The sequence below is a fragment of the Fragaria vesca genome, linkage group LG7 (genome assembly GCF_000184155.1).
Source record: "Fragaria vesca subsp. vesca linkage group LG7, FraVesHawaii_1.0, whole genome shotgun sequence".
Lineage (NCBI taxonomy): Eukaryota > Viridiplantae > Streptophyta > Magnoliopsida > Rosales > Rosaceae > Fragaria > Fragaria vesca.
Genome location: NC_020497.1, coordinates 12,233,591 through 12,250,049, shown reverse-complemented (window position 1 = coordinate 12,250,049; position 16,459 = coordinate 12,233,591). Strand labels below are relative to the sequence as shown.

The following is a 16,459-nucleotide window of genomic DNA, read 5'->3' as shown; positions in this document are numbered from 1 at the left end:
AAAAAAAANAAAAAAAAAAAAAAGGTTTACTCATGGAAATAAAATTGACATTCTGGTCTGGATAGGTCGGAAAGGTCAGCGTGGAGTGGTTGGCTGGTGAGAAGACAAAAGTATCAGGGACATTTCCTCCCCGTAATACTCGGGGTTGGACTGGATATGTTGAGAAGGACACCGCAGGGCAGACAAATATATATTCTGTGGAGGTTAGCAAGATTGTTACATTCTATATTTGCTTTTAATTCTTTGATATATCTGTGTTATTTTTTATTAAAAGGAAATTTAACTTTGAATGTGTGAATCAAAGAGAAAAACTTAGAATGTAAATATTCCGACACAAGTGAACATAGAACTTTAATTCACGGTTTCTGTTAGCTTTCTTTCTTCTCTTTTATTTATTTTATTTTATTTTATTTATTTATTTTTTTTTGGAGCAGATGGAAACATATTATGGTTACTCAACATGTACATAAAATCTAGCTTTAACTATTTCTTCATCATAAAGTCGAGCTTTAACTATTTCTTCATAAGGGCTGATTTCTGAAAGGAGAATAGTAAACACCACTGTCTTTGCCATATTTTCAACTAGTAAGTAGTAGCCAAGTCTTCCCTCAGGACCTGTCAACATTGTTTTATGTTATTTTTTTTTGGTCAGAAAACATTGCTTTACTTCAGCTTAGAAACATTGCGGGAACGTTTATTAAGCAATCCTTAGGGCAATGCATAGAAGGTTATTCACTATTTCATCACCCTTTATGCCTCTTCTAACCATATTTTCAAATAGCAAGTAGTAGCCAGGTCTTGCCTCAGAACCTGCAAACATTGTTTTACTTTTTTTTTTGTCAGAAAACATTATTTAACTTCAGCTGACAAACATTGCTGGGAACGCTTATTGAGCGATCTTCAGGGCAAGGCATAAAAGGAACTTCACTATTTTCATCACTTTGTATGCCTCTCTAACCTTAAATTATAAGGCACATACTCAGTAAAGCTGTAGCTAAATTTTGTGGTTTCTAAATGTGAATTAGTTATGGCAGTGTGTCAATTGAAGGTAGTTGAATCTCATTTAGATGTTCAGTAGTTAGACAACTGAAAGGGGAACAGAAGAAATTGGGAATGAAATCATGAGCACTTTCGTTTGCGTAACTCTATTAATTAAAGATTTTGGAATCTTGTTAAGAGAATTGCCTTTTGTATTCTTTGATTGATGTTTTTTTTCATCGCAGTGGTATGAACTTGATGAGAAATTTTAAATACACACCTCTAATATCTTAATACACACCTCTTACTTAATACACTACTTATCAAGTTTTTCATTTCAGTATTATACTTAATACACATCCCAAACTGCCTAAAATGCCCTTAACTTATGAAATATTCCATTATTTAATATAATTAATATATATTTACTATTTAGTACCTCTTTTTACATATTATTTCGTCTAATTTTTGTTAGAAATTTTTGGTTATCATCGTTCAATTTATAATCAAATGATTATTGTTATATCCCAACTCCAAATCACCAATACAAGTGTTCAAAATTCATAAGCTAGTAGGACTGTATAAGTACAGAAGCTATTAAACATAGATAGCTAGTTATTCAATAAAACATGTCATGATAAAGATGCAATACTTGACAACATGATCTGCAAGATCAAACTAAAGCTGATACAGATAAAAAATAAAAATAAAAATAAAAAGAAGAAGAAGAAGGAAAAAAAGACAACCCAAATGAATTGTGGAGAAGAGTTGGGGTCAGGGGAGAAGACATGCTTTTGACGATTTTAGGGTAGAAGATGTTGAAAATAACACTTCTAGCGCGATATTTTTTTTTTTAATAATAAATGTTTATTTTGGTCATTTAGCTTACCTATAAAATCTCAATAGAAACATAAAATAATAGAGGTGTGTATTAAGAGATTAAGGGTGTGTATTTAAAATTTCTCGAACTTGATAGATAAGCTTTTATTCAGAACAAAATAAATGTTTTAACAGCAGTGGCAAATAAATTATAATAAAAGAAAACTACCTTTTCAAGAATGTTGACTAACTCTTTATTATTGATAAAAGATTTCACTTATTCCAGCGATAAGGTGCTGGTGTGATAGTGTACATAAAATCTATTTGACACGATTGCATGTCATAGCTTAAAAATCTATTGAAAGTTGAAACCTACCAAATTGCAATTTAGAAAGAAAAGATTTAGGTTATAAGTTTTTTAACCACAGCCATAATAGTTGGTTTATACTGCTAGTAAGACCAAAACTACCAATTAATTCTTGTAGCTACCGTCCTTTTCACAGGAACATGAGTCTTAACACATTGTTGCATGAAACCTATAGTAACTTCTCTACATTTTCAGCCTGCAGTATATGTAGCAGAAAGCGTAATAAGCTCAGGAAGTGCAGGTTCTTCTTCTGATGGAAGTGAGAACACAGCAGCAGTAGCTTTTGGATTTGCCCTTATATCTATCGCTGCAGCTTCCTCCATACTCTTCCAAGTAGGTAAGAACAATTCACCACAGATTCAGAAAGTAGAATACTCTGGGCCATCACTTAGTTACTACATCAACAAGTTCAAGCCACAAGAGATAATACAAGCCTCGGCGCCAAGTGTGAGTGAATCATCCTCAACAGTTCAGCCAGGAAGCTCTGTGCCAGAACCTTCCGAGGTTCAGCTTGAATCAGAAGTTCAGCCGGTGCCTTCTGCTAATGGTGTTAGCATTATCTCTTAGGCAGTAAACGTGGTTTAATTGTGTAACTTTACTAAAAGATTAAATATATTAGCAGTTATGAGAATGTATAATTGTATATCATGTCTATTTTTGCTCTGAGATTCTGAGAATGTATATTTGATACATCTTTGAAAGTGAAAATTTAAGGATTAAATTCAGTTTGCCCCTTTAAACTTTTTAGCTAAAATCAGTTTGGTTCCTTTTTTTTTTTTTTTAATCACAATACAGTGAGTGAAGTGGGACACAGTTTTGTGATTGACAAATACTCTAGCATTGGAATGCTTGAACTGAAAGATATTGGTTAATGTCAAACGTATAATGTTGCCCGATTGTTGGCCTGATTATCTACTGTTAGACGTGGTTTGATCTACCTTTCTCTGGATGTACATCTTCTCAGCAATGGTACCTTCAACCATGAATCATGTATTGTGTAGACATTACATAATTGTATTTCCCTTGAGTTGGCTGTTACAAGCTTTACAGTAATATATACAGCTACTACAGCTGATGTCTAGGAGATCTACATATCTCACTAATAATCAAGCTAGCTATTAATCTAAAAGATAACAGTTTACATAAATCACTCTAGCTATTGAGAAACAGAATTAACCGCAAATGCAATGTCTGGACGAGTGATGGAACTCACCAACTCCTCAAAGACAGTAGGTTGAGAAAGCAATGCACCATTATGAGCAGTGAGCAAAGACTAGGCAGAGATAGGGGTACTGGCCGGTTTACTGAGCAGTTTATCATGTTTGGACAGAAGATCATAGGCATACTTAAGCTGATTTATATGGAGGCTATTATAATAAGGAACCACCTGCAACCCAATGAAGAAATGCAGACGCCCAAGGTCTTTTATATCAGGCATACTTAAGCTGATTTATATGGAGGCTATTATAATAAGGAACCACCTGCAACCCAATGAAGAAATGCAGACGCCCAAGGTCTTTTATATCAAAGTCACAGCACCTAAGGTATCAATGAGAGTGTTGTCATTGCCAGTTACCACAATGTCGTCAACATAGAACAACAAATAGATAGTGTGGCATCCATGACGGAAAATAAACAATGAGTCTGCCAGGCTTTATTTGAAACCCACAAAGATGAGAAAGGAACTCATCCGGTGAAACCAAGCACCCCGTGCTTGTTTGAGGCCGTACAAAGCCTTAAGAAGTTTGCACACAAAAGATGGCTGAAATGAATCAACAAAACCAGGGTGTTGTGTCATGTACACACCCTCCTTGAGAAACCCATGTAGTAAAGCGTTCTTAACGTCCAATTGATGAAGAGGCCATTGACGCGACACAACAATGTTAATCACAGTTCTAATAGTGGCAGGTTTAATAACAGGGCTGAAAGTTTCTTCATAATCGATACATGGTTGTTGATGGAAAGCCTTTGCCACAAGTCGTGCCTTGTATCGCTCATTCATGCCATCAGAGTTGCGTTTTACCCGGAAGACCCATTTGCAACCTATTGTGTTCTGGGATGGAGAGGGCGGGATCAGCGACCATGTGTGGTTTTTGAGTAAGACATTGATTTCTTCTTACATTGCCTCACGCCAATGCGCATGCTTTGAAGCTTGGGAATAACATGTGGGTTCAGTGCTTTCAACAATGGTGATGAGAGCTTTGGGAATAGGATATCGTACAGTGCCATCTGTTCGAAGCTTTGGTGTGGTGATGCCAGAGTGAAGCCGGGTTGTGATAGAAGGCGCGGCGGGCTTAGCAGCGGGATCGGCATCGGGCTCGACGGTTGGAGCAGAGGAAGGAGGAGAGGCGGTCAGAGCAGTGGGAAGGAGGTGTTGTGGGCGGATCTGAGATGGGCTCGTTTGATGGATTCGGTGGTGAATTGAGTGGTGGAGGTGGTGGTTGTAGCCTACGCCGATATGTATGGATGATGGCAGGTGGAGGAGGTGGAGGAGGTGGCGGTGTGGTTGAACGAGCACGGCATTGATAGGTGGTGGTGAGATGGTGTAGTGGTCGCTGAACTAGGAATTAGAGTTTCGGTAGTCTGAGAGTTGAGTATCAGTGGAAGCAGTAGACAGAACAGATATGGGGATGCCAGATGTGAATGAAAATGAGCACGGCAGTTGAGCCTCCGGAGGTGAATTAAAATTGTAGAATTGTATTTCCCTTGAGTTGGCTATTACAAGCTTTACAGTACTATATATACAGCTACTATAGCTGATGTATAGGAGATCTACAAATCTCACTAATCAAGCTAGCTATTAATCTAAAAGATAACAGTCTACATAAATCACTCTAGCTATTTAATCCTTGAGGATTCTGTGAGTTGTGGAGGGTTATGCTTGATCAGAGGAGAAGATATTGCTGCGTTAACATATTAAAGAATGAGCAATCTCATCTATAAAAGAATGAGTGGATCTTATGTTTGGTTGAAACTTTTGAATCGGACGAAGTTTCCAAAAAAATTCTTCTTTTATTTTAGTTCCATGTGAAAAATGAAAATCAATGTCCATCTTCTATCTTGATTAAACTTTGGGAGAGATTAAAACAATCAACTAGTGAAACTCCTTCGGCCTAGAATATATAGCCAGAAGAATTTGACTGGTTTGGGTCTATGGAATTTGAAAAATAATGATATATATGAAGACAATTGCAAAATTTATTGATTGATACAATCTACCGCACCACTTTTCTCCCCCTAAATATTTTCTTTAGAAGTAGAAGTTGATTGCAATTAAATCAATAATCAAATGGATATAGTCCACCCATATGCCCTATGTGGATTATACTACTGGCTTTGTCCAAAACGGGAGGACTCGGTTGCTCATACCGGTGTCAATCAATCCTAATTTTTTCCACATTCGTGGTCACTCAATACCAAAACAACCCGACAACTACCATTCTAAACCTTCATGGGAGCTTTTGTGCCTGGACGCTTAAAGTGCAATTGGGCACTTACCTATTAGATTATGGGTGCTTACGCGTGGGCTCATCACCCCCTATCTTCGTTGGTTCTGGTTCTAGTTTTTCGGTTTGGTTTTCGGTCCTTTCTCGTCAGCCTCAGCTCCTTCATGATTTGGGTTTTGATGGTGGATTGTACGGTGTTATTTAAAAGGATCAGAGCTTTTCCTCTAGGTTGTGGGTGTCTTTATGATATGTGTAATGGGATTTGTTTGGTATCAGTTTTTCGGGCATCATCGTTTTGATTTATCTCTCCTCACCTTTCGATTGTTGGCAGCGATGGCGACAGCAATGTTAGCAATCATAGGTGGTGGATGTATTAGATTTGTTAACTTTGTTGCATTTTTATTATCGGTTGTAGGGTCTACGGCCCATAGATTAGTGAGTTATAAGTTTCCTCACACTCTTTCTAGTTTGATTGAGTTGGAGACTTGTACTCTTGATTATCATTAGTATGTAATTTGGGTTTATCCCTTGATTAATGAAATATTAATTTCTCTCCAAAAAAAATGGATATAGTCTACCAAATTTGTAATACAGAAATCCAGTTATGAACACTAGATTAACCTAATAAGTAAAACATATTAATGTAATAAATCTGATACCCTCGCTATATAAATCGAAATCTAATCTCGTCTCCTATAATACATTATGTATCTAAATCAACTTGTTTAGCACGCAATTGTGGTATAAGAGCATATGCACCCCTTGAACTCCATCAAACCATCAATTCAATTGCTTCAATCAGTTACTATTCACTGTAAATTATTTTTCTAGGCCTATTTTTATGCAGCGGTGCAGCTCCGTCAATTTAGCAATCAGTATTCATCGATTTTATATTTTATTTCTTAGATTTCATATATGATAATGAACCAATCACCAGACGAAACGTGGCATTGCCAGGTGTCATTATCACCCAAAGAATGTTATAGGATTAGAAATTCCGACCAACCAAAAAGTAACACGTTTGTTTGTTGGCCAAATAATGTCATTAGATTTTCGATTAGATTTTCGACGAATGACAATTCGACACGTAACATAATCTTCAAATTCTATAATCTGAAATTGACCATAAATAAGCTTCATATCACACTCTCTATTCACTCAATCTTCACAACTCACTTCCAAATCTTCGAAAACACATTCCCTTAATTACTTCGCCACATTCCCTCATCACTACGATGAGCTTTTTTCATAAATTGTTGAAGCAGATGCAACAACAAAGTCAAGAGGACGTTGAGATGATGGATGCCATGATGACGACCATAATGATGACACATCTTGATACTTCAGATGAACCACAAGGATGCGGTTTACGTCTTGGTCGCTCTCCTAATCACCCCAAACATAGGGTATCTGGGGGAATAAGTCTCATGGTAGATTACTTCATCGAGCATCCGATCTTTATGGCAGAAAAATTTCGTCGAATGTACCGAATGCACACCCATCTGTTCAACCGCATCATGATGGCTCTGTACAACCACGACTCTTATTGGCATCAAAGAGCAGATGCCATTGGAAAACTAGGGTTGCTGCCCCAACAAAAGATAACAGGTGCCCTCCGAATGTTGGCATACGGCGCAGCTATTGATCAGTGTGCTGAGATATGCAGGATGGGGGAATCAACTACACTAGAGTGCATGAAGAAGTTTTGCCAATAAATGGAAGGTTTTTTGGGTCCGCAGTATCTCTGTGCTCTAACAAAGGCTGACGTAAGGCTTCTAGCTAGGGCTGATTAGCGGAGATTTCCATATATGATTGGAAGCATTGATGCATTGAGAGTGGAAGAACTATCCAACCGGGTGGCATAGGGCTTAATTAGTGGCCGGAAAGGTCATCCCACCATTATTCTAGAGGCGGTGGCCTCGCATGACATGTGTGTATGTCATGCTTTATTCGGTGTGCCAGGAGCTTAAAATGATATTAACGTGCTCGACCAATCACCGGTCTTTCAAGGGCTCATTGCTAGAAACAGCCGGGCTATGATGTTTCACGTAAACAATACGAGATATAGCAATGCTTATTATCTCATTGACAGAATATATCCTAAGAACTCCACATTTGTAAAAACTATTTTAAACCTTCAATCGCAAGCACAAAAACTATATGCAAAGAAACAAGAAGCATACCACAAAGATGTAGAAAGGTGCTTCGGCATCCTGCAATCTCATTAGGCAATCATTTGTCATGGAGCTCGGTTGCACAGGAGTTCAACACTGAGAAGCATAATGATAACTTGCATCATATTGCATAACATGATTGTAGAGGATGATTTTGTGGAAAAAGAATTTGTCTAGCTAGAAGAAGAAGATTTACTTAACCTACTAGCGACAAGAGTTTATGATGGGCTAGTGGATCATGAGGGGTTTGAATTCCTTTTTTACCAATGGAAAGAGATGGACGAAACCAACATGCATTTTGGGACCGTATTGACCACCTCGAGTCAACTTATATCCACACAATTCTTTAGAATGATTTAATGGAGCACAATTAGGCATTGGAAGCCAATCAACAATAATCAATTGTGGAGTTTTATTTAGTATTGTAATTTTATTTGGGATTGTAATTTTAATTGATATTGTAATTTTAATTGCTATTGTAATTTTATTTAATATTTTTTTATTTCGTATAAAAATAACTTGAAATTGAGGAACATAGTATTAGAACATAAAATTATTTCATATAAAATAACTTGAAAAAAAAAAAAACAACAACACAATATTAATCTTCATCAAAGATCGGAACATAATAAGCTTCACTAGTACTACTACACTCTCATTCACTTGCTTTATAATATTCGCTTTTGTCTTTGTGCATCACTTCAACCTTTTCGGGGTCATGATGCTTGTATTCATTGTCATAATTTTGGTTTCTTCTTGCAACTCCGTCATAGCATCACATCGGGCCAACCCTTACTTCCTTTCATTTCTCAAGTTCTAAGCCTCTATAAATACTTTTTGATTACATTGCATATTATGAAAATAGCTAAGACTTCTCGTCTTTCTCTGCCATACCTTTTTTTCTTCATCTTCTTTGCTTCTTTGGCCGCCTTTACTCCCATAGGCCTAACCGGCCTTGAGGGACGGGGTCTATCTTGGTTGGACAACAGAGTTGTGAATCCTTCTTCATCATCTAAGTCAACATGCCCATCCGTGTCATTGAGCTCGGGAGAAATTGGAAAATTCTACTTAAACGGAGAAGGAGTACTCACAACCGTCACGAAATGAGGATGATTCATCACCGTTTCATAACAATCTTTCTTGTCAAATTTCTTGCTAAAATCCTTGAAATATAATGCTTGAGCTTGAGTTTGCTATACAAAAAATAACAAAAATTAGATTTATACGAAAATTTAAACTACATTAAACAAAAAATTACATGAAGAAAAAACGGCAAAACAATAACAAAAAATATATTAATAGGAAAAATTAATTTTAATGTTAAACAAAAAAACCATACATGAAAAAAAAAGGTTAAGGCATACCTCATCTACCAAATTCGTCCCCCTAGCCGCACTGTTTCTTGCTTTGTATAGACATGTATGCCACTTTTTGAGAAATTTCTTCAAGTGCGAAAAATGTGATTCGAGCTTAACTTTCATACGAGGCTTGGCTATAAGATTTTTGGGAGTGCCACACCAATTTTTGTCGTAATCATTATGAACCTTTTTCCACAATTTTTTTTTGTTTTGCCATCGGCAGGTGATGTTGCAAGTGGATTGTCGTACCCAAGAAACACACAATTGTAACTCTTCGGAGGGAAGCCAGCTAGAGCCCATTTTCAAAGAACACACTCAAAGAAATTGTGTGGGAAGATGGAAGGAGATGAGAGGAGAAGTTGTGTGCAAATTGTAAAGAAATGAATTGGGTATTTATAGGAAAAAAAATTAGGGTTCTTTTGTAATTTTTGAAATTATTAAAAAAAAAAAAACCGTTGGGAGGAGAGAGTTGTTAGAGAAGACTTGGCACCACGTGGCAACCCATGAATACTACTTAAACACTATGATTTAGCTAACCGTTACGTGAATTAATATATAATTAATCTACTTTTATTTATTTGTAGGAAATAAGCGGAAATGTAGATTTCAGAAGAAAATGGTCCAACATTGGAGCAAAATAGAGATTCCGAGGAAATATCAAAATTCATGATGCGGTCAACGTTGGTCGAAGCTTAAAAGAATGATATATTTACAGGAATGAGCTTGAATTAGTATGAAGAAGTGGAAGGAAATTAAAAAGTAGGCTAATTAATCAATTAAATGGTTGATTAACATTGAGTTGATTTAAAATTAAAGTGTGATATGGTTGATTAACGAAGCAAATAAGCATCATCACGTGTGCATCCCATTCTTCATTCTAGTTAATTAGCAACTGCCATGTGGCAATCACGTGTGCATCCCATTCTTCATTCTAGTTAATTAGCAACTGCCATGTGGCAGTTTGACAGTGAGATGGGGGAAACCTAATTCTCTCATTTTCTCTTCTTCACACGGCCGACACCATCATTTCTCTCTCCCTAATTCTCTCAGTCTCACCAAGTTACTATTAGTCATCCAACAGAGTACAATATTGTTCAAAAGCTTATGTTATTGTTCAGCAACGGTTGCAGCTGCAGTTAGAAGTGAAGTTGAGTGTAGAGTTCATTCAAAAAAGCAAGTGACTCCATCTAGTTTTGTACAAAGTGCTTCACATAGTTAGAGGTACTATGGAGTATGTAAGGTAGCTAGAATCTTGCACAAAATGAAGCTTGCTTCTTTTGCTTACTGTTAAAATTCAAAAGTATAGTTGCAGTTATATGTGTAGCATCAGTCTAACAAAAGATATATACACAAACCGATCACTGAAATTCATTCTATCTTCTGCTTTTGACTTTGGGCTTTCTGTGATGAATATAATACTGTTTCTTTGCCCTGGCTGTCACTTTAAAATCAATTGAATAGGTTAGCAAATATTAGAGATAAGAGAATTATGCTATTTTGCAGTGAAAAATGCAGTGAAAGTGACATAAAACAAAATGAATAATTAGGTATAATTTAATTACCTCTTGGATTTTTTATCTTGTTCTAAGATGGACAGAGGTTTCTCTAATTTATTTGCTCATCTCTTTCTTTCTAAGGTTTTTTCAAGGGTTGATGAGATTGGCCATGCTTCCATTGCACTGGTTCCAGTTTGTTGTTGTACCGATTGAACAATCTTGGGGTCTGGAAGTATGTTGTACGTGACCTTTTCGGTCGGTTTGATTTTCACTTGAAACAGATGAGTTTCGCCAATTTTAGCAGTTATCTGTTCAGGCAGATTCTCTTCATCTTTGTACTCCCTTTTGTTTAGCAGATCCGAACATGTATATCCAAAGAAGTTTTCAGCTTGTTTTCCCTTCAAAGTCACTGTTGCAAGAACATCATATTTTATAGTCATGTACACTCTGTAACTGTTTGAAAAAAAAAAAAAGAGGGGTAAGAACATGTGTAATTCTATAAGATTCTCATCGGTATCGCAAGGGATGTAAAATCTGGTTGTTTAAACCTTAAGATGCAAGAAAATAAAAACATAGATTTTTTTTCCCTAAAATCTATATGTAGTAAATGAAAGCCAAAAGATTTTGTACAAATAAAAAAGCAAGGGTAGTATGAATTAAGAGTATGACAATGAGTCTTGCATTTGTGTTAATTTGCTCTATACCTCTAGGTGTGGCTAGACACAAATGACAGTTGTTTTAAACTTGAGGATGCAAATTACCAGATGTTTAAAGTTACCGTTAAAAAGTTAAAGAGTTATCATGTGCTGCATATTTTACTATTAAAGTCATAAATTGCAGGTATTTATATGATAATGTTTTGTATAAAGTTGTTATACCATAAAAGAGGTATATGTGGGCCATGGTGCGAGTAGATAAACTCATCGTTATTGTCGTTTTTTTTCTTTCAATGTTTTGAAGCAATTCTGAGCTAGGCAGCTTCTGTACCACTAACGATTGTTTGGTGGGAATCTCAGAATTGAGGCACGACAGAGAAATGTTTCATCCTGTGATAGTAATGTATCTTATCAGTAGAGAGAAATCAAAAAAAGTTGTTGTGATTTATGTTTATGAAACAATAAATATTATTTAACTGGAAGAAATCGTTCGATAGTGTTTCTGATATTTGTACCCTGCATGATTCTGGGTCCATTGTATATAGATCAGAAATTGTTTTCCAGCTTTCTTCTGATGTTGTTTGCTTGAATGGCAGATTGACCATAGGTTTGTCTCCAGGTTTAGAGAACCTGTAGTTTTAATATGAGTTGCAGAATTAATAATAAAAATAAATGGCAGAATAAACTGCACTTTGAGTTTGCAGAATAAAACTGCAGAACAAAACTCACTCTGCTTGATAGTGCACTGTTTGTGGGATTTCTAGATTGAAGATAACACATGTGTGGTCAGTGCCTGTTGGTGTTATCTTTAATGTTTGTGTAACATATAATTAACTGTAGGTATTTGTGATTTATAGTTCAGGCATGACTTAATCTTCAGCAGCACGTACCTCTAAATGTAGTCATTTTTAAACTTGTGAACACTACAAGTACTGGTGGTGATAGGTTGTCTACATATTCAGCATCAAAAGTTATTGCAAGGTGTCCCCAAAATATGATGATCACGTATTCTCTTCTGCATTGTTGGTTTGAACTGTTAACTATTAAAATTGAATGGAGATGGTAATCATGCATATTTCGTTATATATAAAGACTTGTAGATATGGTACCTATGATTTTCAAGAGTAATTTCACGAATTGGTTCAAATCTGTTCTTTGATGGTACCTATGAATGTTAAGGTAGGTGCAGTCGATCTGTTGTATTAAATAAAAAAAAACATGACAAATGAAAGAGACCGTAAGTGATGAATATAGTTGTAATGAGCAGAACATGTTATTTTTGTTTGTTTGTGGAAATATGGAACTGAAAAGCAGTCGACATTTAAATGAAAGATAAATATATAGTTACATTTTCATCTATCAATGTGTAGTGTAATCCATCATAAGCTTCACCTCTGGAATTTTTTAGTCTCCACATCCTTAAGACGCGGGTCTATGCATATATTGATAAGTTCTTATATGAGAGATGAGCGTTATGCTCATTTTTTTTCTTGAACCTGAACGTTACAAAACAAATATATTTATTTTATCTATCAAGCGAAGACTAACACTCTTTTTTTGTCTGATGTATAGATGCACAACAATAATATAACATGCAAATTGCAGAGCACACAGTGAAACACTTTTCTTTTTTTCTAAAAGTAAAAGCAATATCTATGAAAGACATTAAATCTTTGAAACTTCAAATCGATGCATGTAAACTTAGAGTCAAATCGATGCATGTAATTTTTGAAAAAGCATCCGTTTTTGAAACTTTAAATGTCATACTTTTTGGAGTTCGAATCAAATCAAGAGACTTAGTTTTCAGTTAAGAAGCTATACATGAAGGATTCTATATGTGAATTTATGTTTATGGATTTGATTTAGTTAATGATCTGGTGATACTGATATATGGTAATCGAATGAACATGCGTTTGTGTATTTCAATTGATAAGAAAATAACATGAAAAAAAGTGTATTCTATGAATGCTATGAACGCTGAAAATCGCCAAAGAACACAAATAGTGAAAGCGTATTGGAAAAAAACAGAACTAGAAATATGAGAACGAAAGAGATGAATTTTGAGCGAAGAATTAGATCTGAAGAAAAGAAGAAGAAACTCTTAGTGTCTTGCTAAATTGAAGAAGAATGGTGTGCACGAAATCCTACCGAAACAGTTCTTGTGGCTGACGATCTTAGAGTAGAGCTCTGATGCTGAGAAACCAAGTTTTCTCATTTATGACGGCACTTCCACACTTTATAGTCCCAAAGGCATGGTTACCCTAAGTGTGTTACTGTACTAGGGTAAAGTTAGAATTTCGACAATTTTACTCTTTCCAAAAAAAATACTTTTCATTGCAAATAAAATATTAAAATTTAGCTCTTTTCCATGAAGTTTGTTTTAAGCAAAAAAATTGCGGCCAAAATTATATCAATTATTAAGTTAAATATCATATATATATGAAATCAAGCAACTCAAATTCAATTTGAAACACTATATATGCACATTTCGTTATAAGTTTTGCAAGACATCTTTGAAAACAATATTTTTGGTATACTTATTAGGTATTTTCTCACTGTTATTTATTAAAATTTTCAGATGATTTTTTGATGTAACTCTTGATAAAGCAACATAGAGTTGTCCATGACTAAAAACTGGTTCAGGAAGATATATGCCAACTTGATTGAGTGAAAAATGTTTTTCCAGTTCCTCCACTTCTATGAACAAAAAGAGTTGCTAGGTTTTTTTTTTCTTCAATTACTCTTATAACATGGTCATATACCCTTCGTTAGCAGATATTCAAGCTAGTGACAAAATTTTCATGTTGATCTTTTAATAGATTATGGTCATAATTAAGTTCTTTTCTCAATAATCTGTTCTTAAAATGTGAAATTTCATTTGAATCTGGCATTGGTAATTGATAATCTTTCAATGATTTAGATGACATACTGAGTATTTTTTTTCTAGTTCAAATAACAATTTATTTTTTAACTCATGTTGCGGTACACTTAGATTTTTGATTTCTTAATTCCAACCAAGCCTTGTGCAAAATATCTTCACACATGCTTGACCAATGCATATTAATGAATTTTGAGGATCAACAACATTACAAAATATAATGATAATAGCAAACAATTGCCGCATTTGAGATCCAATCGCAACATATGAGGTAGTCGTCAATGCATCAATCCATTCTTTATCATCGCCCAATAATCCTAAAGCTCAACATGCTTCTTAATAAGAAGAATACATGATGTCATTAACGATTTTTATTGACTTATAATCACGACAACCTTTTTGAACATTTAACAACATCTGTAAATAATATCTCTCAATTTGCATAAGACTAATATAAGTCATTCTACCAATAGTTTCATAACGTTTCCTCCTTGTCCATTCTCTATTTAATTTGTTGGTTCCAAACAAATTTTGTAGGAAATTTAAGGTAAGTCAATTCTTTTGTTTCGTCGGATTCTTTGTTTGCCATAAAACAACCAGTAATGTAGTGCGTTGATTTGCTCGATAGCTTATTAAAGATTCAACTGTATATGTTTCTTTAAAAGTAATATTTTGTTCTGAAGATAAATGAACAACTAAATGTTGAACTGCAGGATATCTAGAATGAATTGAATATTCAAACAGTCTCCATACAGACTCATGGGGCATTAGATATCGACAATTAAGGTAATTTTGAATTTCATCATGTTTCTCTTCATATATCAAAATTCGAGCTATGTCTGGACCTTTATTGATATATTTAAATAAATATTTGATCAACATGGATTGTGAAAGAATTTTCTACTAGCCTCGGTCCGCTTGTTGTATGTGTCACTTAAAATGACCGAGTTGCCCCTCTGTTAACGTCCGCTTTCGGCCTAAGTTGAGCGTAGCACAATGCAGCCTCACCCTAGTTAACCCTCAAATTGATCTCGATTTTATAGTCAAATAGAGAACCAACACTAATGAAACTACATGGAGGCAAGAGATGGCCATGTCCCCACAATCATTTTGAAAAATGGTAGAATGTTATTGGTTTGTTGGTTCATTAAGAGATTTTTAGGGTAAAATATAGTCCCCCCAATAACAAGTGTCAACTTCCACCATTGAGGACCAAAACCTACTATTAGTTTCAGAAACAGTGTATCAACCTCGGTTGAAAATGAGTCAAACCCACCTAAAAATATTTGCTCTTATAAAAGCCAATAAAAAAAGAGAGCATAGAGTGGTTTGCTGCAGCTACCAAAGCTAGGAGAGTCTCTGCTCAAACATTTAGTTTGTATTTGTTACTTTGTTTCTTTACTTGACAAAATTTTAGTACACAAATTTGCATACCATACAAACTCAAGTGAATCACGATTCGTGGTTCACCTACCTTGGTAGGCACAAATTGAGATGGAAAGAGGTGGTCAGCTGGGGCGCGGATCTAACATGTTAGAACTTGGGACTCAAGTCCCACTCAAAATGAGAAAAATACTATTTCGTTAGAGAGCCTCTACAATTCCAGCCTCTTCATCTTCCAGCCTTCTTTCTTCTTCTCAGATCTCCCTCACCCATGTGGTGATTCCTCATCCTTGTGGTGATTCCTCACCTTAAGTGGTGATTTTCTCTTCGTTTTGCCTCTAATTTTGGATCAAATCTATTTTTATCTCTTAGATCTAAAACTCTACGATATACTTACAGATCTGTGCTCAAGATGAGTTGCAAACTTTTGTCTTCCCTTGTTCCCCAAGATCTTCAAACCGCAAACAAAGCTCCTTCTTCTATCCTACCTTGCCATGTCATGGAGGATTTAGTTTTCTTTTGCAACCACCTCTACAGATTTGAGTTCATTTGGCTGAGATATTTTTTGGTTTGGTTGTGGGTGTTCCTCTATACAAGATCTTCTAGTAATCGGTCAACTAGATCTAAAACTCTACGATATACTTACAGATCTGTGCTCAAGATGAGTTGCAAACTTTTGTCTTCCCTTGTTCCCCAAGATCTTCAAACCGCGAACAAAGCTCCTTCTTCTATCCTACCTTGCCATGTCATGGAGGATTTAGTTTTCTTCTGCAACCACCTCTACAGATTTGAGTTCATTTGGCTGAAATATTTTTTGGTTTGGTTGTGGGTGTTCCTCTATACAAGATCTTCAAGTAATCGGTCAACTGGAGAATGTATGGCGGCTCCGGCCGTATCCTCACCT

The 16,459-nt window shown here is 35.5% G+C and overlaps 2 protein-coding genes across 2 annotated transcripts in view; both read left to right on the top strand.

Moving 5' to 3' along the window:
- The window catches only part of LOC101310161, a 4,733-nt gene extending 1,947 nt beyond the window's left edge, over window positions 1–2,786 (top strand). Inside the window, exons 2-3 of the mRNA XM_004307153.1 lie at window positions 66–203; window positions 2,360–2,786. Of these exons, the coding sequence (XP_004307201.1) occupies window positions 66–203; window positions 2,360–2,731 (510 nt within the window). The 3' untranslated portion in view covers window positions 2,732–2,786. The remainder of the gene's footprint in view (window positions 1–65; window positions 204–2,359) is intronic.
- A 4,059-nt stretch (window positions 2,787–6,845) lies between these two features.
- On the top strand, window positions 6,846–7,325 carry LOC101302408. Its single transcript, XM_004308618.1, has one exon. It carries the CDS (start codon window positions 6,846–6,848, stop codon window positions 7,323–7,325), a length of 480 nt encoding a protein of 159 aa, XP_004308666.1.
- Window positions 7,326–16,459: the final 9,134 nt, after the last annotated feature.